We start from the raw sequence: 22370 nt of genomic DNA on the forward strand, positions 1-22370 counted from the left end.
AGTCGATCTCACACCATCCATGGGGTGTGAGGACAGATGATGTGTAATAAACTCCGGTGGCTAAACATCATTGGAGAGGATCTCGACTAGGGTATCAAACCTGCAGATATGGGATGCCGTGATACTCGATTATTTCTTCTAAGATACGCAACGTGGCCCTGCGGCCAGAAACAGAGTGCAGAATGACTTCCCCCCTTTTGAAGCTTCCATGCATGTTACCATTGGCCCCCAGGATGGCACAGTAGCCATACTGCCTTTCAAGGAACCTCTTTCTTTTTAAGCAAAATGACCACCCTGCCCCCCTAAATGGTAGAAATACCCAGCCCATGTATCTGGGCGCAGCCTGCATTGCACTACAGAGAACATCAACCCTTCTTTTTATTACGCATTTTCTTGGTGGAGGGGGGGGGGATAAAGTCATAGGATACCATCACACCAGGTACGGAGAAGCCCTTTAAAGCTGAACTACTAAAGCACTTAGTAGAACCGTTCATGTTTAGCATACAATAAGACTAGATACAAATGAAATTACAAGTATCCTTCGAAATGTGGAACACAGGATACATAGAAAAACATGTATAAGAGATTGGGTAAACAATTAACTTTCAAGAAAGACTAAGGAATGCAACAATTACCAGAATTCACAATAAAATGGGGAAATTTTGGTTGGGGGAAGGGGGGATGAAGGCGGTTCCTTCTTGTTTGTCTTCGCATTCATTGTGATGTTACAAGGCCAATCAGCTCTGAAATTTGATGACCGGAAGAAGCTAACAGAACAAGGAATCAAGATGAAGGCAAGCTGCTGCAGATCCTAACCACAATCAGCTCACTCCTGCTTCTCCAACTCGCCCATTCTCTCTATGATTGCCTGCAATACATACAACGCATACAACTGCTGATTACTCATCCTTAAATGGCCATAAGCAAGTTTACATTGTCATAACAACCAGTACAGCAAGAAACGGGGCCCATGGTTATGATTGAACACAGTAATACCATAGCTCCAGAAATGTATACGGCAGAAAACAACATTGTTGGTGTTGAAGACCATGATATCATGGCCGAAGGTGAGTAATGGTCAGCTTTTCATCTTTTTTATTTTTTTTTATATTTTTTAAATAAGTGATCTAATCATTTCCTTTTTGTAAGGTAAAAGATATCTAGCTCCTTTAAAGCATATTAGGATGGAAGCGATAGACGAATTTAAGGTCAAATATGCTAAGACTTACAAGGCCTTCCAAGCAAAAAAGGTTATGCAAAAAAGAGGGCCCATTCTATGTTCAGTGGTGCCTGCCTTTAATTTGCGTGGAAAGGGTGGTTAGTGTGTTTTGGCAACCCTGTGCCATAGTGCCATAGTGCCATAGTGCCAGGAAAAGGAATACGCACCTTCTTGCTTGTTTCTTGGAGCTCCCCAGCAAGGATGAATTCGTCCAGTATCAAATACACCTTTCACAGGGACGAACCAAAAAAAATTGGGGTTGGGGAGGGGGGGTGGAGGCGGAAAGTTTGTTAGTGATGCCAATAACAAGTTTGAAACTGTTTCCTACAGAGTAACACTCAATCAAAAATTACAGCGAATGCTAAAAATGGAAATTGAAAAGACAATTTCTTAACCAGATGGGAATAAATAAATAACAAATATTCTGGACTTTTAAGATAAGGTACTGCTAATGCATTCAAATTGTTAGGTGGTTGTCATGACTGATGTTGCAAATGCAAATGACAATGTGAATACTGTTCATGCAGCATAGCAAAGGGTAACCCACAGTAAGAACTCGAACTAAAACCAAACAGGGATTGAGTACTCATTGCAGAAGTATAAGAAATAGCACTTTGATATATTGAATAGGTTATAGAGTTGCAAACAAAGAAGAAAAAATTGCAATTGTGTATTCAATGGAGCTTTCAAATGAGAGAAAAACTTCACCGCAGAGTTATCAAGGCGGCAAGGCGACCATGGTGTTGGAGAGGGTCTAAAATCAAGGCGATACCAACAAGGCAGCAAGGCGCCCAAAAGGAGCCTGGAAGACTAGGCATCGCCTAGGTGACGCCTTGATAACTATGCTCCACTCCAAATTAATTTTTTTCTAACCCAAATTCAGCCTGCTCTATTTATAAGTAGGGAAATAATCACCTTTCTTTTTTTCCCAATAAAACTCAAGCAAATGAGAAAATATCTTTATCACATTTAAATTAACCAAGACAATATCTTGGACTACTAATAAACTAGATATTTCAAGAATAGAAATCCCATTCATAGCGAATTAACTTGTGACTATTCTGGTCATATCTATCTCAGAATGACATCAGTTTGCAACATCAACAACTCATTAGATAGGCAGCAGAAAAGCTCTTTATAACACCAAATTAAAGCGAAGTAGGTAGCTTTGAGATTTGACCCCAAGAATACCAGATAACTAAAAGTAACTCAAAAATAACACTAACATTAAATATGCTCAAATTTTAAACACAATTTTCTGAAAATACCTTTGCTGCTAAAATAAGAGAAATTGGAAACAAAATCAAACCAAACTACACAAGATGACTTGGTCTCCCTACCCTATGGGTCTCATGCCAGAAGGAAGCACCCATGTCAGCCCCCAAGAATTTCAACCCTGTAGTTGCTGGCTGACAACAACCACTCGCACCAGGTGCATTTTTTTAGTGCATATCTTCACTTGTCTGTATCTACATAGAAGTGCATTTGATCATAACCTTGTCCCCATGTGTTAGGCCATTCCTCAAAGAGAGAAACCCAATGATAGCATTAGCAAAAAATTTCTAACCACATAGATAAAACAAGTGCATCAAACAAAAATAGGTATCTAGAAACCAGTTTAACAAGTTTGACGAATGCCAGTGACCCATAGAATTGTCTACGTGTGAAAATTAACTCATATGTGCATGTTGAGAAGTGTACCACGATTGGGGGAGTGTCCCTATTGTGGTTGAGTCCATTATGGTTTCCTTTATTGTTTTATGTCTTTAATTGTTAGGAGTTAGGAGTCAGTTTCCTAGTCTAAGTTAGTTACCTAATTTAGATTAGGCTTAGTTTCCTTTTCCTTTTATGATTGTAATGGTTTTAGTATAAATAAGATACTTGAGGGAGGAAGCAAACTAACACATACGGCTCCTCCCCTTGCAGCTACTCTTCTCCTCTTCTTTCTTCTCTCTTTTCTCCACTCTAAGGTTACTGGTTACAGGTCCTAGGTTTTCTACAGTGTATTATCAGAAACAAATGCAGACACCAAATGTACATACAAATACTTCAGCTACTTAATTCATCTGCCCCATAATGACTGTCCACTTTAAAAAATCCCATTTTTACAGAGAGATAGATACTTAAAGCATAAAAGATCCACTTACTTTCAAATATTGCCCTTTTATTAAAGCTACTTCTTTAGTTATGTTCTAAATTATGAAATATGATAAAGACAAACATGCGTAGTGAATTTTTTTCACATTCACTATTTAATTTAAAGTAGATAGACAATTTGGTAAGAAGAAAAATAAAACAGGGCAGCCAATGTCGGATGTAGAGTCTTTTTTTCCCCCAGCCAAAATAAATAATTGCAATAATAAGGGTAAATCTGTTTGTAACCAACCCAGTTACAACACATTGTTGTACCCGGACTTATTTGCCCATCCCACACCACCTTACCAACTGTTTAAGATAGGGTTTTTTTTTTTGGTAATTTTCCCCTCCATCTCCTCTCTCCTATTCCCCTTCTTCTCTGTCTCCGTCTTTGGCTCCCCTGTCCTCCCTCTCCTCTCCCTCACTAGCTCCGGCTCCCCTTCCCTTCCTCTCTCCTCCCACTACGGCTCCCTGCGTCCACCCCAACCCTGCTGCCTCCTGCAACTTACCGGCAGTAGTGTCTCCATCAAGGAGAGGGAGTTGATCTCCAATCCACAAATTGAGCGGCAGAGTGTCTCTCCGTTGCTTCAAAATCCAGTGGCAGTAGTGCCTTGGCAGCAAACAAAAGTCCCACATGGAACAAAAGCAGACCGCCACTGCTGTATCAAACAAAAGCACACACAACTCCCCATCTGGAACATCACCAATATCTCTTCCAATTTCAGCAGCAGCGTTTCTCGGTTGTCAGGCCTGCCTCTGCTGTCTCCATTCTTTGCATCTATTCCAATTCCTGAATGCACCAGTAATTTAATAACAATAAATGCATCTCTTTTTTGGCCTATAAATTTTCTGTCTCAGTATTCTTAAGGAGAACCATCAAAGATGGAAGTTCAGAGAAAGTGTACAAACAGTTGAACAGTGCGCAAAAGACCACAGGATCACACAATCCGACTGCCATCAGACCATTTGGACAATGAACTGTTTCTAATGAATATTGCGTTTTGTGAAGAGATTTCAGTCTAAACCATCCACTGTGTAACGGATAAGGATAAGATAGACTCAAATTCAAATTTAAACTTCACGTTGAGCGAGTCTTCAGAAGTCAAAGCTGCTCCTACGTTGTTGGATGATACACATCCAAAACAATAATCAAGAGTTTGTATTTATCGTAAACTCTTATGTTTGTAATCTGTAACAATATTTTCAAATATAAATATACAATCCCATCGTATCCAAAACAACAGGGAGAATACAGTACAAACCCAAACTCTTACTCACTGCACCGTTGCTTGGAGAGAGCGGTCGTGGTTGGAGACAGGGTAGGTGAGTTGGGAAAGGCCCAATTCTGAAACAAAGAGAGAGTAAGGGGTTTCAAGCTGGCAATGGATTCGGGAGGAAGAAAAAGGGGAAAAAAAGAAGTTAACATGTAAGTATTAAATTACATTATGTGCCCCTCTACCCATATAAAACACATTATGTTTGGGGACAAACAAGGACCAGTTACAAACAGACGCACCCCAATAATAATACAACAGTCTATTGCCTGGACTGTACTGACACTTCATTCAAGGTACAAAATACACCATCTGAGTCACATCCTTGCTGTACAATAAACACACACCTGGGTGCATACATATGCATGCTAACTTAAATAGGGTGAGATGATTCTTAACCATATGAATTTGTAGTTGCATAAAATATTTCTTAAATAAAGAAGATAATATAGAGGTTGATGTTTCCGGAGAATTAAAATAGAATGGACGACATGGAGACCGGAGTGTTGTGTGATCAACATATTCCTTTAAAGCTTAAAGAAAAATTGTTTATGACAGTCGTACGACTGGCTATGATGTATGGTGAGGAATGTAGGGCAGTTAAGAAGCGTCATATAGATAGACTAAGTGTAGCGGAATGAGGATGTTAAGATGGATGCGAGGCAAAACTAGTAAGGATAAAGTAAGGAATGACCATATTAGAACTGAGTTGGAAGTTGCCCCGACACATGATAAGCTTCGAGAAAAGTCGTTTGAGGTGGCATGGCCATGTTCTATAGAGGCCTTGGGATGCTTTAGTGCACAAGAGTGATTTGATATTTTGATTTAGATTGAAGGAACTAAAAGAGCTAGGGGCAGGCCTAAAATGACCCTAGGAGAAGTAGTGAGAAAAGACATGCATAGTATAGTCCTTGTAGCAAGTATGACCTCGAACAGAGCTGATTGGAAGGCAAGGATCCATGTAGTTGACCCCATTTAGTTGGGATAAGGCTGAGTCATTGTTGTTGTTGTATTTCTTAAATTATTACAATTGAAGAAATTTTGACTAGATCCAATTGTTGAGAAAAACGTCTATAATTTTATAAAACAGCATCACCAGATTTTCCATTAAAGAATGGATATTAACTGTTGACGCACTTCCATGAACGAACTCAACAAAATGCACACCATACTCAGAGGAGAATGCTCATACGATTGATCTTAACAAGCATAAAAATTCACATGCACAAAGCATGGAAAAATTGACATATATCAAGGACAAGTTGTCTCTAAAAGCCACAAAAGAGATTTTTCAAGGCAAGAAAAAGAATTGGATGGTTTTTATAGATCGATATCAGATTGGGTTTGATCATCCAATATCAGAAGGATGGGACTGATCCGATCTATCATAGTAGGTATATTAGGCCTTTTGTTACTGGATCAGCTGAGCATTTGTTTGGATCATCCAATCCAGAATGATATGGGTTAATTTTAAGTCAGGAATGATCCAACATTCATTTATCAGTCCTTAGATTTTTTTTTATCACCCAATCAATGTAGTATATTTCATAATAGTGGTCCTACAGACTAGACAAAAAAGTCTTAGGCGGTTAGGCCCCATAGTCCTTAAACAAGAAAAATAAATATATATATATGGAGAGAGAGAAAAGAGGAATGCCTAATATCTCCACATTAAGAGAATAAGAGTATTAATTTGTATTTGATAAATTACAAGTGTCAGAAAATATAGCTGATGAATACTAACTAATAAGCAAGTAACAACTAGCAGAAAAAGAGAAACACTATAATTAGAAGTTCTAAGAACTGCACAAACCTTGTGAAAATTAAATACTAAATCCAGTTCACACACGTTGCTGAAAAAATGATCCAAAATCTCCACAAATAAGTGGATGCACTCCAAGTATGCTAACTCGTTATCTGTGATGTCAACACACATTGAGAAAAACAAACCAGCATATCGCCTGTAGATAATCTTGTGGGTGCGGAACTGCAAAATAAAACCAGTGTTTAAAAATTATCTGAAGGACCAAAAAAATAATGAGAAGAATTAATTATTAGTGAGCGTATAACTGTTGCATATATTAAGGCAAGAATCAATAAGTAAATTGAACACCTCATCCGTTGTCAAGTTGATAATTCTCAAAATATTATTGATTTGGTCACCAAGCAATCAACGAAATTTAGTTAAAGAACGAAAAAGGAATGTTATGAAAAGAAAATATATTAAAGAAAAATTCATAGAAAGCAAAGACAAAATAATCTCCCTCTTGAACATTGTATTATGTACATATGATTGCTATAAAGTGTTAGAGCTTCACAAAATGCTTTATTATCATGCCACTGCTATGAAACTCCAAATAACATATATAAATACCACTTCAAATACATCCATTTCCGAACCTAAGTAACGGGGTGGTGAAGTTGAGCAGTAGCGTGAACTGAAACAGGATTATGGTAGCACTAAATGAAAAGCTCTAGAAAGTTTGGAGCATCAGCAGAGTATATGGCTGTAAAACCAAGCATATAAATCCTAGATATCACTCTTATATTGTAGTTATTTCATCATAGAGAATTTTTTTAGTAGGTAGTCCTAGGGACCTGAATTAGAAATAGTGGGAAAAGAGAATATATCCTATATAAGTAAGAGCATAAATCCAAGATATCACTCTCATATCGTGGCTCTTCCATTCTAGTAATTCCTTTCGAGTTGGTACACTTAGGGACCTTAACTAGAGATAGTTGTAAGCAGAGTGGCAATTGTATAAGTGCAGCAATCAAAACTGAGACAGGTAGTATAAAGGTAGCGTAGAGAGATCATTTCTCTCTTCACGGATTGTTCTGCAAGAGAGATGCCCATAGAAAACTCCTAAGTAAGAAAGAGATCGGCTTCCATTCCCCAGGGGGCAGGGAGAGAGAGAGAGGGTGGTATAATTTTGGGAAAAGACATCATAAGATGCATTGATGTATACATTGACGCTGCCCTTGCCTAACAGTTCGAGCTTTTTGGTGAAACGGTAGCGAACATGGTATCAAAGCAGGGAGGTCAAGTGTTCGACTCCGGGGAAGTGCAAATATTGGGTAAGGGCCGACACTTCTTCTCCCTTGGTGCCGTGCATAGAAATGAGGTGTGAGATCCACGTGCAAGGACCATGGGATCTTGGCCTGCAAGTGCGGGAGAGTGCTGATGTATACATTGACGCTGCCATTCCCTAACAGTCCGAGCTTTTAGGTGAAACGGTACCGAACAAGAAGATGACTAAAAAGAAGCCTTTTGCTTACAAAGTTGTCAACAACAATGTCCTAACAATAAATAAGATTATATCTACAACAAGATTGCAAATTTATCCACTAACCACTAAGAATCAGCATTGAGAGATAAATATTTCCATATGCATCATTTGAGTCGGAGTGAGATCAAGGATCAGAACTCAAAGATGGGACTTGACCCAAGAAGGATCAGAAAAACCAAGATTCAGGAGAAGTTAAAGCAGTCTACATGAAATTTGGCCAGTAAGGGAGAATGATACATTTCCTTTGTCATCTCTCATGTCTTTCCCATCCTTATTCTCCTATCTTTTCTTCACCTTTTGTTCTTTTAGTATATTTCTGGTTTTCTCTATTTTGTTTTGTTTGGATCCATGTAGCTGACCCCATTAAGTTGGGATAAGGCTGAGTTTGTTGTTGTTGTTGTTGAAGGGAGAATGATACAACTTGGAGTCCTAGAGTGCCATCAATTTCCAACAAATACCAATCCTTCCACTTCAAAACTTGAGGTTGAGATTCTGCAAATGGGAACTAATAAGGTGAGAATCACACATAAACGAATGAGTTGTATGTAACGGTGCAACAACCAGATTCAAATTTATACAACAGGGAATCACAAATTTGTCAATTGACTACACCCACTTCTTCATCAACAACTTTCTGAATCATAGCAATTGGAACCACCATAAAGCTTACTAAATGAGCTGCATAGTGAGCCTAAGATTGCACAGTCTAGACATGGTTCAAACAAGTCATAGCCAAAAATTACATCTACCATACAAGTTGAGATCGGAATATTCCACATTTTGAGATCTGTCAGTTCGGCACCAAGCATTGAACTTTTATGTAAACAATTCTGAACATGAATGCTTAGATTCATTGTTCTGACCTTATGCGTGGGCATTCCACAGTTCATTTAGCCTACTTGTGTAGTTGGGATAAGGCTATGATGAGTTTATTTGAGTTGGTTTTTGTATTGATCTTCTTATTGGGTTCTTTAATTGACTTTCCCACGAGAGTCGCATCAACAACAACAACTCAGCCTTATCCCAACTAAATGGGGTCAGCTGCATGGATCCTTGCCCAACAATCTGCTCTATTCGAAGCCATACTTAATACAAGGCTTAAGCTATGCATGTCTTTCTTCACCACTTCTCATAGGGTCATTTTAGGTCTGCTCCTGACTATTTTAGTTCCTTCGATCTGAATCAAATCACTCCTACATATTGGAGCATCCAAAGGCCTCTGTTGAACATGGCCATGCCACCTCAAATGACTTTCTCATAGCTTACCATGTATCGGAGATACTCTCAAATCAGCTCTAATATGATCATTCCTTACTTTATCCTTCCTAGTTTTGCCACACATCCATCTCAACATCCTCATCTCCACGACACTGAGTTTATCTACATGATGCTTCTTAACAGCCCAACATTCCACACCATACATCATAGCTAATCGTATGATTGTCCTATAAAATTTCCCTTTAAGTTTTGAAGCAATATGTCGATCACACAATACTCTAGACGCACCTCTCCATTTCATCCATCCTATTTTAATTCTCTATGAAAAACATTATTCTCTATGTCACCTTTATTTATGATTGAGCCCAAATACCTAAACTAATCACTTTGTGGAATCTCCCTCGCATCAATTTTCATCACCTCATTATCAGTCCTAGTGTAACTAAAGCTACACACCATATATTCCGTCTTCGTTCTACTTATCTTAAAACCTTATGATTCCAAGGTTGATCTCCATAACTCCAACTTGGTGTCAATCTCCGCTTTTGTCTCACTACCAAAACAATATCATCAGCAAAAAACACACACCCAGGAACCTCATCTCAACTCTCTAGTTAAATCATCCATGATAAGCGCAAACAAATAAGGACTACAGTTGATACTTGAAGTAACCCAATTGTAATTGGGAATTCACTACCTTGACCCCCCACAGTTCTTACACTAGTCACCACACCATAATACCCTTCCCTCATTTTAATTATCTTATAGATAGTTTTTTCCCCTTCCTTTGTGCTCATATTGTTATAAAGATTAAAGATCTTCATATTTCTTCACCCTTGCTTTTTCCACAATGTTCTTAGCTTCATTTCTGTTAAATTTATACCTATTTAGATCATCTACACCTTAGCCCTTTGCCATGTCTTAAAACTAGCTTCCTTAGTCTTAATGGCTACTTGAATCTCATCACCCCACCACCAAGTCTCCCTAGAGAAATGACGTTTTTCTTTCGATTCTCCTTAGGACATCTTTAGCCACCTTTTTAAGACAAGTAGTCATCTAGTTCCACATCGTATTAGTGTCTCCCTCAAAGTCCCACTTTCCTTGCTTGATCACTTTATCAATAAATGGCTTCAATGCATATCCTTTTAAGCTCCACCACCTTATCCTAGGGCAAATAGCTCACCTTTCTTACGATTCTACATAATGAAGCACATATCCATGACCACTAATCTATGTTATGTGGTTGGCTCTCTCCTGGTATAACATACAGTGCTTACATAACAACCTATCGAACCTTCTAATTAAAAAGAAATCTATTTGGCTACTATGATAACCACTTTTGAAGGTAACTAAATGCTACCCTCTATTTTCAAAGTAAGTGTTTACAATGGATAAATCATAATCCACGGCAAAATCTAAAACTGAGATCCCCTCCTCATTCCTCTCTCCAAAACCATATCCTCCTTGTACAACTTCATAGTCTCTATGATATCTCCTGACTCCCAACATGTCCATTCAGATCACCCCATATAATAATCTTTTCTCCTTGGTTAAACCTTTCACTAATCCATCCATATGTTCCCAAAATTGTAACATACTACTTTCATCCATCCTACTTGGGGTGCATAAGAGCTAATGATATTGACAACCTCCTCCAACACAAACTTGATGGATATAATCCCGTCTCCATATCTTTTAACATCCACCACATCACTTGTTAAATCTTTATCCACTACTATGCCCACTCCACTTCTATTACTTTTATCTCCCATATACCAAATTTTAAAGTCGTCCAAATCAACTTTTTTACCTTTCCCACGGGAGTCACATCTAAGTTTCTAAATGATTACATTGATTTTAAAAACCCTCCTTTCATTCCTTTACTTTTATCCAATGCATGTTTAAGTTGTTTCATTATTGAAACCGGACTAGTCTGTTCTACTTATTATTCCCAAAAAAATTAAAGCAATTTGGATCTTATTTCTCTGTAACTGGGGCTGCTTAATCCATTAAATGATTGTAGTTGAAATGACATTGTTAGTATGAATGAACACAATACAAGAAAAGATAAAAATTAGAAACTAATGCATCTGAGAGAGAATATGAGAGTGGCCCCACTAGGTAAGAAAACCGGGAAAGATCAGTAAAAAGGTTTGGCGAAGCAACTAGACCAAGACCTCCATAGTTCAGGAATCAAAATTCTCAAAATTTTTGAAATTGGTCAGACTACCTAAGTTCTCTAAATTTAATCAAAATTTTAGACCTTGAGTAATTGCACTAGTACACTATTGCTTTCCAATTGAATGAATTGTTACTTTAACCTAAAAATAAAAAGTTGGTCAAAGGTTAATTGAGTGGAAGACTGCTTAAAGAGAGAATAGTGATTCCTACTGCATGAAGTTGCTCGACTTCATATTGCTATCTATTGTTCAACTATTTACATCCAAGTCCATTGTTTTCCTCTTTGGACAGTATACTTGAGCTTAGCTTTTAAACCCCAATTTCCGAATTCAATACATTTCCCAATGGATTCTCCTCCATGAGATTCCCAAAGACAAAAGCTTAAAATCTTCTTCCCCCTCTCTTTTGTTGTTACACGTTTGGGTTCTCCGTACTTACCTATTGTAATGAGATAAGATCGATTGGCAGAGAGAGAGAGATTATAGGGAGTGATTGAATGAATTGTTGGCAAATTAGGAGGAAGCCAACCTCAATTCTTGAGAAAGTATGGAGATAGAAAGGAGAAATTTTAGGGATTTACTTGTCTGATCAGGAGGTAGTCGAGCCTCACTTCTCATAAGAGAATAATTAGGGAATTCAAATCTTACCTCTTCTTTCATGTATGTCCTACTAAATGGGTTACAATAAAGTGGTTATCAACTCCTTAACTCCTACCCTGCATCACGATCTGTATAACTCCCAACATAACTCCCTCATTATTGTAACCACTTGTAACTATAGATAATTCAAATAAAATAACTACACAAGATTTAATAATAAAATAAGCACATAACAAATTCCTCCCCCTTGAAATTGCCCTTGTCCTCAAGGACAAACCACCGTTGTTAACTGCTAGGGGCTGGATCATATGGGAAAGTCTGGTTAAATGATCAAATGATCTCCTTCCCTTGGAATTGTTCTTGAAAAAGCATGTGTACTAGGATGGCCGAAAAAACATGAACTCGCGATCACCTTCCTTGCCAATAAATGCTGACAATACACCAAGTCTTGAAATTCCAACAACAACATTTGCAGGAGCTCCGCCAGGGCCCTTCTTAAATGTTGGTGCATTTGCAAGGGAAACTCTACTAACTATTGAAACAAAGTCAATTAAAATCTCCCCAAAGCACACAACAAATGAGCCATTGTGTGGGGTTCCACTTCTCGCATCTTCAGGAAGAGATTTCGGTTCACCATCAACGCCGTTGAAATGGGGAAGTTCAAGCTTGTCCAATTTGGGTAGCACTGGAATGGAGTGTCTGACCCTAATAGACTCATTTTGACTTTTGACGCCAGCTACCAACTAGTCAATGTTAAGGCGTGGAAACATCTGTGCTCAAGGGGGGTTGAACATCAACCATAGTTTCTCATGTCCGGAGACAAGGGATGCTACCTTTGCCTCCAACCTACTAAGCCTTAACTCCTCTGCCATGTCTAGCTCTGATACCAAGCTATTACATGCTTGGGTTCTCCGCACTTACCTATTATGATTAGATAAGATTGATTGGAAGAGAGAGAGATTATAGGGAGTGTTGAAAGAATTATCGGCTAAATTAGGAAGAAGCCAAACTCAATTCTCAAGAGAGAAAGTGTGGCGATAGAAAGGAAAAATTTTAGGGATTTACTTGGGTGATTAAGAGGTAGCCGAGCCTCAATTCTCATTAAAAAAAATGAGGGAATTCAAATCTTACCTCTTCTTTCATGTGTGTCCTACTAAATAGGTTACAATAAAGTAATTATCAACTCCTTAACTCCTACAATAATTCCTACCATGTATATCAAAATCCATATAACTCCCCACTATCGTAACCACTTTTAACTACAGATAATTCAAATAAACTAACTACACAAGATTTAAATAATAAAATAAGCACATAACAGAAACCTCCTACAGTTGGTCACGTTTTCAAGTTAAAATCCCAAAATATATCATGGCCTCGTTTCTTTGGTTTACTACCCTTTTTTTTGGTGAGAGGGGGTGAAGGGGTGGAAGTACCAGGGAAATGTCATTTACGGTCGCTAAATAACTCCATGAATAAAAACTATAGGACTGGCCAAACTTGTCCAAAACTAAAATCATACACACGGCAGCATAATCCAAGAATACATCAGCCAATCAATTAAGAGATTGAACCAGGGATTCATTAAAAAACAGTTCTCAAATCTCAATGGATCCAAAAAATAAAATTAGAGCTATTTTATCTGGCTAAAATATTCGGGTGTCTTTTCAGAGATTGAACCACGAAAAAATTGTCAAAATGAAAAAGGAAAGAAAAAGGATACCGACAATTTAAAAAAATCAAGAATCACAAACCTCAACGAAATTCGTGAATTTGGGATCCCTATTGACCACCAATCGATGAACCTGGAAAGCAATCAATACCTCTACGTAAGAAAGAAAGCGAGAAGAACCAAGTGAAGAGAGGGGGGGGGGGGGGGGGGGAAGATAAATAAACAAGTAATATGATCCGACCTCGTATTCGACTTTGTGCTTCTCTGATTCCTCGAGAGGCACATAATACTTGGCGAGACGAGTCTTCCCCTGCCTGTTCTGTAGTATAATGAATCGGATCTGCCATTACAGTTAAACAAGGAGAAAGTCAGTTCAGATGTCAGAACTTCCAAAAATCCCTTCAGTAAACCGAACGACCATAGCCAATATTACCATTGTTGAAATATCAACAAAGAAACCGAATGCCTCGGAGAGAGGAGGCAAGAGTGAGACGGCAAAGAATCTCAACAGGTAACGAGGGATCTAGGGCACAAAGCAGAAGAACAAACTTGCTCCTTTAGATTTAGATTTGGATTTGGATTTGGCTTTGGCTTTGCTCGGGCTCCTGTCTCAACGAATGCTCTGTCGCAGCTCACAAAGGAGAGGGAGGGAGGGAAGAAGGAAAGCTTATCGTGTCAGATCGCGAATAAGAATAAGCAGTGTCCCTAGATCCACACCCAGAGAAGCGTCAAATGTTTGGTCAAACAGCCAGCTCCATAAGAGAGATTGCTACCGTGCTGTAAACCACTGTTTCTGAGAAGAACGTTGAACGATACCAGACATATGGGTCCTACACTTCCACTTCCACTGTATGGGATCGTAGCCGTCGGAATGCATATATGATATAGCACTCCCCTTGATGAGATTGTGATTTGTTGACCATCTGATCTGTTTATTATAAAAAATATGAGGGCTTTTTAACACCATCGGACAATACTATAAGGCAAAAGGTTTCGTACACGGCCATGCATGGTGTACAACTGTTCTTTAACTATTGGATGGAAATGAGAAATTGTATATTGTACACGATCATGTCCATCTAATGGTTGAAAACACAATTATGTATCTTGCACGGTCATATACAAAAACCTCTCCATATTAAAATGAGAAGCTTTAATTTAACCAAACCCCCTATAAATTAATAATTAAAAAAAAAAAAATTGATGCTAGTCGTGTGGCCCCACTTGCATGGAACACCATGCGGAGTTCTTTTCCCGCCAAAAAAAGGTGGGAAAATAACGCTAATTGGTTGTGTGAGTCCACCAAAGAATGTGTGCTTATAACTCCTCCATCATAACGTAAACATTTCATTTTGTCACCGCATAAGGCGGCGTTCATAACGATGATAAACACTTATTCTAGGACCAAGGGAAAGCTCTATCTTTAGATTTAGGAGATTCCCCACAATCTTGTTGAAGTTGGTAAATAAGTATGTGAAATGACCAAAATCCCCCTAAATGATAAACAATGTTAAAATGCCGTTAATTGTTCCCTTAATCCACCAAACTGTCCAAATAAAATGATTTTCATACTTATTTCATCATAATTAAATTTAGTGTAAAAATGAGCTCATTTGCCTCTTAATTGAAAACGATTCCATTTTAACCATCTCTTGAGCAAAACAGTCCTTGAGTTTCTTACCTGCAGCAAATAGTCCTGCACATAATGCCTGGTTTCGGCCTAAGTGGTCTATTAATGGCGCCGGCAGATCTGGTTGCTCTTCACTCATTTTGACCCTTATGTCTCCGAGCTCTTATTTTTCCAGGCAATTTGTAGGAAAGTTGCTTGACCAGTTTTCTCTAAGCACATATTTACTCTTACTGTCTTTCACTTAAGTTGCATATTTCGATGGATCTCTCTGCAATTTCAAAATTGGAATCAACCCACCGTGCGTGTTAATCTATGTTACTAGTGGGACCTCGATGAATGGAAAAGGATTCTGTCCAGCTGTGGCGGGAGTTGGACGGTCCAGCCCCGCTAAACGAAAGCAAAAATAGGGGTGGAGTGGTCATTTCACATGTGGGGCCCACGCCTTGGCTGGATAGGAGCCAGGTCCTCGATGAACTAGCAGGTCCATGCGGGGATCAGGGGTAGCAGCCCCCAAGATTTTTTTAGGGTTATATGGGTTTTTAAGTAAATTTCCTGTATAGGGTTTTGGTATATATTTGTAGCAAAGGTTCTTTCTCATTTCACCGTGGACATAGACAATCTTGCCGAATCACGTAAATTCTTCTATTCGCTTATGCGATTGTTTGTTTGCGATTTCCATTCTTTTCTACATCATTTTAGGTTCACATTTTTTCTACACCATGTGGTAAAATGGGCCACATCAGCCAACAAGAGAAGTTTTCTTTATTTATGGAGGGGGAAACGGAAATTTATATCTTTCTTTAAAAAGAAATACACATTACAAACTTTGAAAAACAGTTTTGCTGTATAGTGAGGATGGAAAAGGCAAACAACCGCAAGCTCACTTGGTTGGAGGCATTGCAAGTTGAGTGCATGCCCCCAAGGAAGTCAAGGGATCGACTTTCTTGGATTGCGTATTGTACCACAAAGGCACCCCTATCTCCCCTCCCCCCCTAGTTGTAGATTGTGGGCTTGTCTTTGCCTTCCCCCTTAGCTTGTAATTGGCCTGTGGGCCCTTCAGTAGGATAGACCCAAAAAAAAAAAAAAGGATGGAAAAGGGGATGTTTTTCACCCTGTTTGTGTAATCAAAGTTCCATACAATGGCTTTAGAGGAAGTCTGCTCACCTATTTGTTGTAACTCATAATACACCTCCCCTCTCTTGTGCCCCCTTCCCCCATGGAAACTCTGTTGAAGGTTTATTCTTAAAAAAAGTAAATACTCATGTAGGAAATAATGATAATTTACAATGACAAGTTTTCTGAAATTCACTGAATATACAGTTTCAGCTTCTATAATGAGATCATAAATCAAGTCTTGCTCTATTTCCAATCATGAAACCAAAGTTGACCACAGTACAAATTCCAAAACTTGTTCCTAATGACAATAAGAATGAAAATGCTAACCTCACAAAATGCTACCCTCACAGAATCCATGAGTCTCATGAACTTTACAGCCCACTCAACTGTCAATAAGTTTTGACTTGTTTGGATGGGGCAGTGAGTGACATGTGAGATTAGCAAACCTCCATTAAGAATGTGAAAGCAACAATTATAGAGGATCTGGCCACCCTCTTCTCCTAGAACTCATCTCTATATCTGGAGTTTGCAGCAGCCAGCAGAGCTGCTCCTATTCCAGATCCATCTTTTGTGAGTTCTATGACTATGTTCTTTGATATTTCAGATCCTAGAAGTTCTATCACTGCATCTTGAAGATATCTTCTATACTGTGGGTAGTTCCCATACAAGCCTCCGTCCATTGCCACCACTGTCCTTCTTGCATATATGAGACCTTTAGTATCCTGTTCCATCTTTTGGAGAATGCCGACAATTCCTGCTCCAGCCAATCGGCCACCTCGCTTCACAATGGTATCACAGACTTCTAGTACCATCTTCCTTGCTCTTAGGTTGGAGCCTACCTGATGTCAGATATGGTGTACCAAATTGTATCAAGACTACAGATAGATCTGGACTTCATTAGAGAGTTATAGGACAAGGCTTACCCCAAAAATGTTGCTTAAGATCGAGCCAACTGCTTCCAGATCATTAGATTTGTCCTGCTGCATGGCACATAGATCAGGTGTCCTACAAAAAGCAGTGGAGAAGAAGACTTGAAGCGTGGACAATAGTGTTTTTGTTGATCATTTTTGTCATTAAACTAAAAATGAAGTTCACAGAAGGATACATGATTGATAGAACTTGTTTCCCTTAAAAAAAATTTGGTAACATGATCAAAAGTTTGCTATTCAATCCAACCCAGTTAAAATTTCGTAAATGTGAAAAATTATCAATTAAGAACCAGGTAATCACAAAAAAAACAGTGGTTAAGACAAACTTTTGGGCTTTGACTTTGCTTCTGATCCACAGAGAGATTTGAATAAGGATGTTTTTTCTTTTTTATTTTCAATGGCGTTCCACGAGCTGGCCATCTACAGGTGACAGTAAGCTACTAGACTTGGCAAAGCATGAGGGAACTTCATTAAGGCCAGCTTGCTGAAGTTTTGCAAAGCCATTCTCTCTTGACAAGCAGATCAAGAATAGTGTTGGTTACTCCTTTTCTCTATATACAGAAAGAATGATGTTATTGCCTTTCATCTTCCCCTTGAAAGCCATTCTATTCTCAAGTGGACCTTCACCATTTGAACTAATTTCTCAGATTGAGGGCATCTAAACATAACAAATAGAAACATTCCACCAACATGTTAAAGGCAATGTGATCAAGAATGATAGTTTCTTCTAATTAATATCCCATAACAGACAGGTGCTATATATTGTTACCGTTTTGTCCCTTCAAAGCCTTGGGTCTCATTCCCAAAGCAAACCTTGGTCATCTGAAAAACTTTTAGGATTGATATCTACTACAGTAAATAGAAGCATTCTAGCAACAGCTGTATTGCATTAACTGGTCCTACTGTGTTTCAGGAGCTCGCAAGAAGTCCTTCATGTTGACCCATTAATGGGCTAGAGGGCATCATTTTTAATCTACATCCATACAGTTGACCAACTCTTCATTGAGCTTCCACACTGCAGTTTGATTGTAGATGTATCAGTTATCCAAGGTCTTAGCAATATCAAGATGAGCTGTTAATGTCTGACTTGATGCTTGGAGCTTATTTCATACCTTTATGGAGTAGGTGACAATTCTCATAAAGGTGTTGAAAACTTTCTCATGATTATGTGACTATAAATCTTACGAAGTGGAATGTTAACACTTACTTGCAATCATAAGATGCCTCTGTTCTTTCCACTAAATATTGGTCTAATTAGTGTACTACAATGCAATTTATGGTAGTATTATATGAATAGTTGTGGTGGAACTGCCATATTATGCAGGGAGTAAAGACTGACTCTAATATTTCTGGCTTATTGAACACTGACTGAGGCACCTTCGCAATTGCAAATGGCTTAGCTAAGTAGCATGCACTATCTATATCACTCTTGGATATTACATGTACATGTCAAATCTGCTGGTCTACTCAACACCAAATATTAACATTATACTACTGTTTTAGTCAGAACAGACTTCGCTCAGTCCCGTAAGACCATGTAGACTCAAACAAGTGAATATGACTCATAAGAGTATCAAATCAAGTACCCATTTTGAAGTATATGGACAGATGTGATCAGAAGCTTGCCTTAATATGAAAGGTGCATAGAGCTTTTCTGGAACAGATTCACCAAACAAAGCACTAGTTTCAGCCATTTTGACTAAGATTCTTCTTACGATTTCACCAAGGTACATACCAGAGATTGTCTTCTCAAATATCTGCTCCATCATACCAAAAAGAATTCAGAACTCCATATAAATTTTGCTTAATTACTGAAAAACAAAAAGAATGAAAGGGGGGGAAAAAAGGGTTTTACTTGTTCACCAGGATTTATGCTTGCAGCATCCATTTCTTTATCAAATTCTGTTAAAGGAATACCACTTGAAAAGGCTCCCCACTCAGTATTGATAATCTGCATGTATGAAGTGAAAATTGAGTGTTATCCAGCACCACCTATTGTATACTCAGTAACTCAATGACTATCTCCTTTCATATATAATTTGTGAAATCCATAAAAGAAAGTTCCACAATAGAAATCTTAATCCTTCTGAACCCCTGCCCCCATAAAAAATGGATGTTGCATGCAGTTGGGTCATTCAATAGCTTCCACAGCTCAGAGATAAAAAGTTTCCAGCTAGGCCCACTCTCAACACCTTAGTGAAAAATTCCTTGCTTCAAAGTTCAAACAATTATAACTTAAATAATGGTTGCATACACACCGTTCTTCCAGAACTAGGCATCTGAAGCTGCAGCTTTGGAATAGCATCCACCCGTTCTACATAACACGCATTCGTTCCAGTCCCCAAAATTACAGCAACCATCACATCATCATCCCAGTACCTTGCCCCAGCAAGTGTCCCAACTGTATCATTGACCTGTTTTATAAGAATTGAAACATATTTGATCACTCCATGCATGATCTAGCATTAATCCTTGATGCTATATAGAAGACATATGCTTCAAGATCCATGTTGGCATGGGCAAAACCTACCAGGGCAGATACATGCATTTCTACTCCTTGTCTTTCCATAGCTTCATTCAAACAAGCAACTACATCTTTTCCTGCCTGTCAGGAACCAACAGTTATCACGTATGCTGTGCAATGAGAGAAAGTCATAGCCATAAAGGAACAAGTGATCTAACTTATCCTCCGAAGAATAAACAGGGCTAGAGCCAATACCAGCTGTTACATTGGGTTAAAACACTAAAACAAAAGGAAATACAATTTCTGTTAATACAGGGCTTTCAATTATGTACTCTGCAAGTAATAACCTTTGAGCATCATAGGTTATCCAGGCTAAAGTGGACTTTCTCCTCCAGCTGAGTCAGTGTTGGGTTACGTGGACTTAGCTTCTAACACCCCCCACCCACCAGGGGGAAAAAGTTAAAAAAGAAAGCGGCAAAGGGGTAATAATGATGATGGTGGTGATGGTATAATATTAATAATAGTTCGATTTGATTAGATTCAACGAGAATTTCACCAGTAAAAAATTTAGTTTTGCTGAATTCAGAATTCAGCCTTCTAATTTTTCCAACCAAATTCATTAGCAATTCTAACCAAGCACCCCTAGGTCTCCGATTATTAATCTGATTTCTATATTTCTTTCAATCCTATAGTCATTTAGCTCATTCTGGTACTAGATCTACAAGTATGGCCATCATATATTAAGTTTAAATGAATATAGATGTCATCAGGAACAGACTATAAGTCCTCAAAAGAAAACTAATACAAAACAGAGCAAAACCACACAACTCGTAGGAGAGTAGTTAAATGACCTACTAGACTGCTCACAGACACAGAAATGGAAAGCTGAAATAACTACCAACCGTCCCAGAGACCGCAAAGCCCTTGGTCCATTTGATTAATGTGCCAGAATCAATAGATGTTTGTTTGATAGGAAAAGAAAACGTAAACCCAATCTCGCTTTTCCTTCCATGAGGCAAATGAAATCTCCCACCTTCCTTTCGTGCGAAATTTGCCAGCCCCAATGCAATAAAATCAAACAATTCCTGTGGTGCACAACTTAATAAATAAACAATGGATACTAAACAGGAAGAAGAAAGAATGTTGATTAAATACATTTGAGTTCATAGAACCCACTGAAAAATTGAATAAGAAGAAGCTGACCTCAGAAGTACCAAACATCAATTCTTGAGGAATGGTTACTTGTTCAAATTCAGTGTCAATAACATGCTTGTCTTTCCCTCCTAGTTGCACCCTTAACACCCGGAAGTTGGTTCCACCAAGATCCAGAGCATAGAACAAGCCCTTCTCGTCCCTACTCCAAAGTACAAATAACCACTGTCAGATCTGTGACAATTAACAAGTGAATTATTTTGTCATTGGGTAAAGACATAAAATTGGATATGTCTGCAGCAAAGTATACTAAGCTCGACCCATATCTATTTGCTTAAAGGATGTCTAAATATGAACAAACTGTTTCTTGATCTATCTTCTATATCAGTAGCTTTTGTCCTCCAAAATCACAAATTTCCTTCTCTGTTTCTCCAAGGATCTTGCCTTAACTGACCATATGTTTGAACTTAAAACTGTAGGAAATGCACTCCCTTAAGATTTAACGGCAGATGGAAAATTAAATATCCAAATTTCCAAATCAATACAGAAATCCAGATTTTATTCCATTAAACCAAGAGCTAAAATTGAAGTCTAATAAATTATAAAAAAAAATGATAATAATAAAAAACAGAACAGAAGCAGTTTAACAGTTCAAGCAAAAACAGAACTTGCAAGTTAGTTCAACAAACCCAGTAGGCAAGCTATCGACATAGCTAAGAATCATCTGAAGATCGCTGCCGCCTTCCTGAGCAAGCCCAGCTCTCAAATCAGCTGTCATGGAATCTGCAACTCGGCGAAGGACAGGTAGAGGGGTGGCGCAAGTGTTCTGTAGATTGGTGAGTACCGGAACGACGGAAGGGCCGGTAGATCGGACCATCATCCTTTCCCAGGGCCTCCTACTCGGAGATATTGGGGCAGAGAACGACCAAACGGTTGATGAAGGTGCAGCGACCGCCATTTTTGGTGGTTGTTAACGTTAAGATCTAGAAGGAAAAGAGAAAAAGAAGAACAAGTATAAAAAAGAAGTTTTGATGGCACATTAATGTATTTGTGGGATCTTTTTATCACTTTTAATTTCGAATAACGAAAATAAAATTCAAATAAATAAATAAATAAACTTAAATTTCAGTTAATGGGCTAGCTTCCAACATCCAAACCAACAGTAGTTAGCAACTTTTTTGTTTTTGTTATTTTTGGGTAGAACGGGCTAACGGCTACATGTGCAAACGTTCTAGTATTGTACATTTGTACTGTCTGCTCCGCTTCTTTATATGGCCCTTAAGTCTATAAAGCCAACAAAGGTCACCAAGGCGTTGGATGAACGCCAATTATCCGGCAGGATTCCTCCGTGTTGAGAAACAGGCTTTCCGGAGCAGGGTTTAGGAATCGGAATCAGGTAGTATGGATTGGTCTCGACCAATACCGGTCTGGCTCGCTCCGTATCGGTCTGGATCAGACAGTTTTAACTTTTATCCTTACTTTTCATATAA

The 22370-nt window shown here is 38.5% G+C and overlaps 2 protein-coding genes across 2 annotated transcripts; both read right to left on the reverse strand.

Annotated features, from left to right (window-relative positions):
- Positions 1-652: 652 nt before the first annotated feature.
- On the reverse strand, positions 653-14213 carry LOC122660294 (AP-2 complex subunit sigma-like). The gene is made up of 7 exons (XM_043855536.1): positions 14158-14213; positions 14023-14119; positions 13831-13929; positions 13672-13722; positions 6443-6616; positions 1387-1446; positions 653-868 (listed from the first exon to the last, which is right to left on the reverse strand). The coding sequence occupies exons 2-7, from the start codon at positions 14023-14025 to the stop codon at positions 827-829; spliced, it is 429 nt and encodes a 142-aa protein (XP_043711471.1). The 5' UTR covers positions 14026-14119; positions 14158-14213; the 3' UTR covers positions 653-826.
- Positions 14214-16731: 2518 nt separating this feature from the next.
- On the reverse strand, positions 16732-21915 carry LOC122660291 (hexokinase-2, chloroplastic-like). The gene is made up of 9 exons (XM_043855531.1): positions 21570-21915; positions 20932-21082; positions 20631-20813; positions 19795-19869; positions 19523-19678; positions 19120-19215; positions 18891-19021; positions 17253-17340; positions 16732-17168 (listed from the first exon to the last, which is right to left on the reverse strand). Exons 1-9 carry the CDS (start codon positions 21836-21838, stop codon positions 16836-16838), a joined length of 1482 nt encoding a protein of 493 aa, XP_043711466.1. The 5' UTR covers positions 21839-21915; the 3' UTR covers positions 16732-16835.
- Positions 21916-22370: the final 455 nt, after the last annotated feature.

The sequence above is a fragment of the Telopea speciosissima genome, chromosome 4 (assembly GCF_018873765.1).
Source record: "Telopea speciosissima isolate NSW1024214 ecotype Mountain lineage chromosome 4, Tspe_v1, whole genome shotgun sequence".
NCBI classification, from domain to species: Eukaryota; Viridiplantae; Streptophyta; class Magnoliopsida; order Proteales; family Proteaceae; genus Telopea; species Telopea speciosissima.

Coding starts and splice junctions, on each gene's coding strand:
- LOC122660291 (XM_043855531.1), bottom strand. CDS start 21,838: ATGGCGGTCGCTGCACCTTCATCAACCGTTTGGTCGTTCTCTGCCCCA. Junction 19,216..19,522: donor TGCCTAGTTCTGGAAGAACG/GTGTGTATGCAA, acceptor TCATACATGCAG/ATTATCAATACTGAGTGGGG. Junction 17,341..18,890: donor TATGCACCTTTCATATTAAG/GCAAGCTTCTGA, acceptor TGCTTTTTGTAG/GACACCTGATCTATGTGCCA.
- LOC122660294 (XM_043855536.1), bottom strand. Junction 6,617..13,671: donor AATTCACGAATTTCGTTGAG/GTTTGTGATTCT, acceptor TTTATTTTGCAG/TTCCGCACCCACAAGATTAT. Junction 869..1,386: donor TCCAAGAAACAAGCAAGAAG/GTGCGTATTCCT, acceptor TATGTATTGCAG/GCAATCATAGAGAGAATGGG.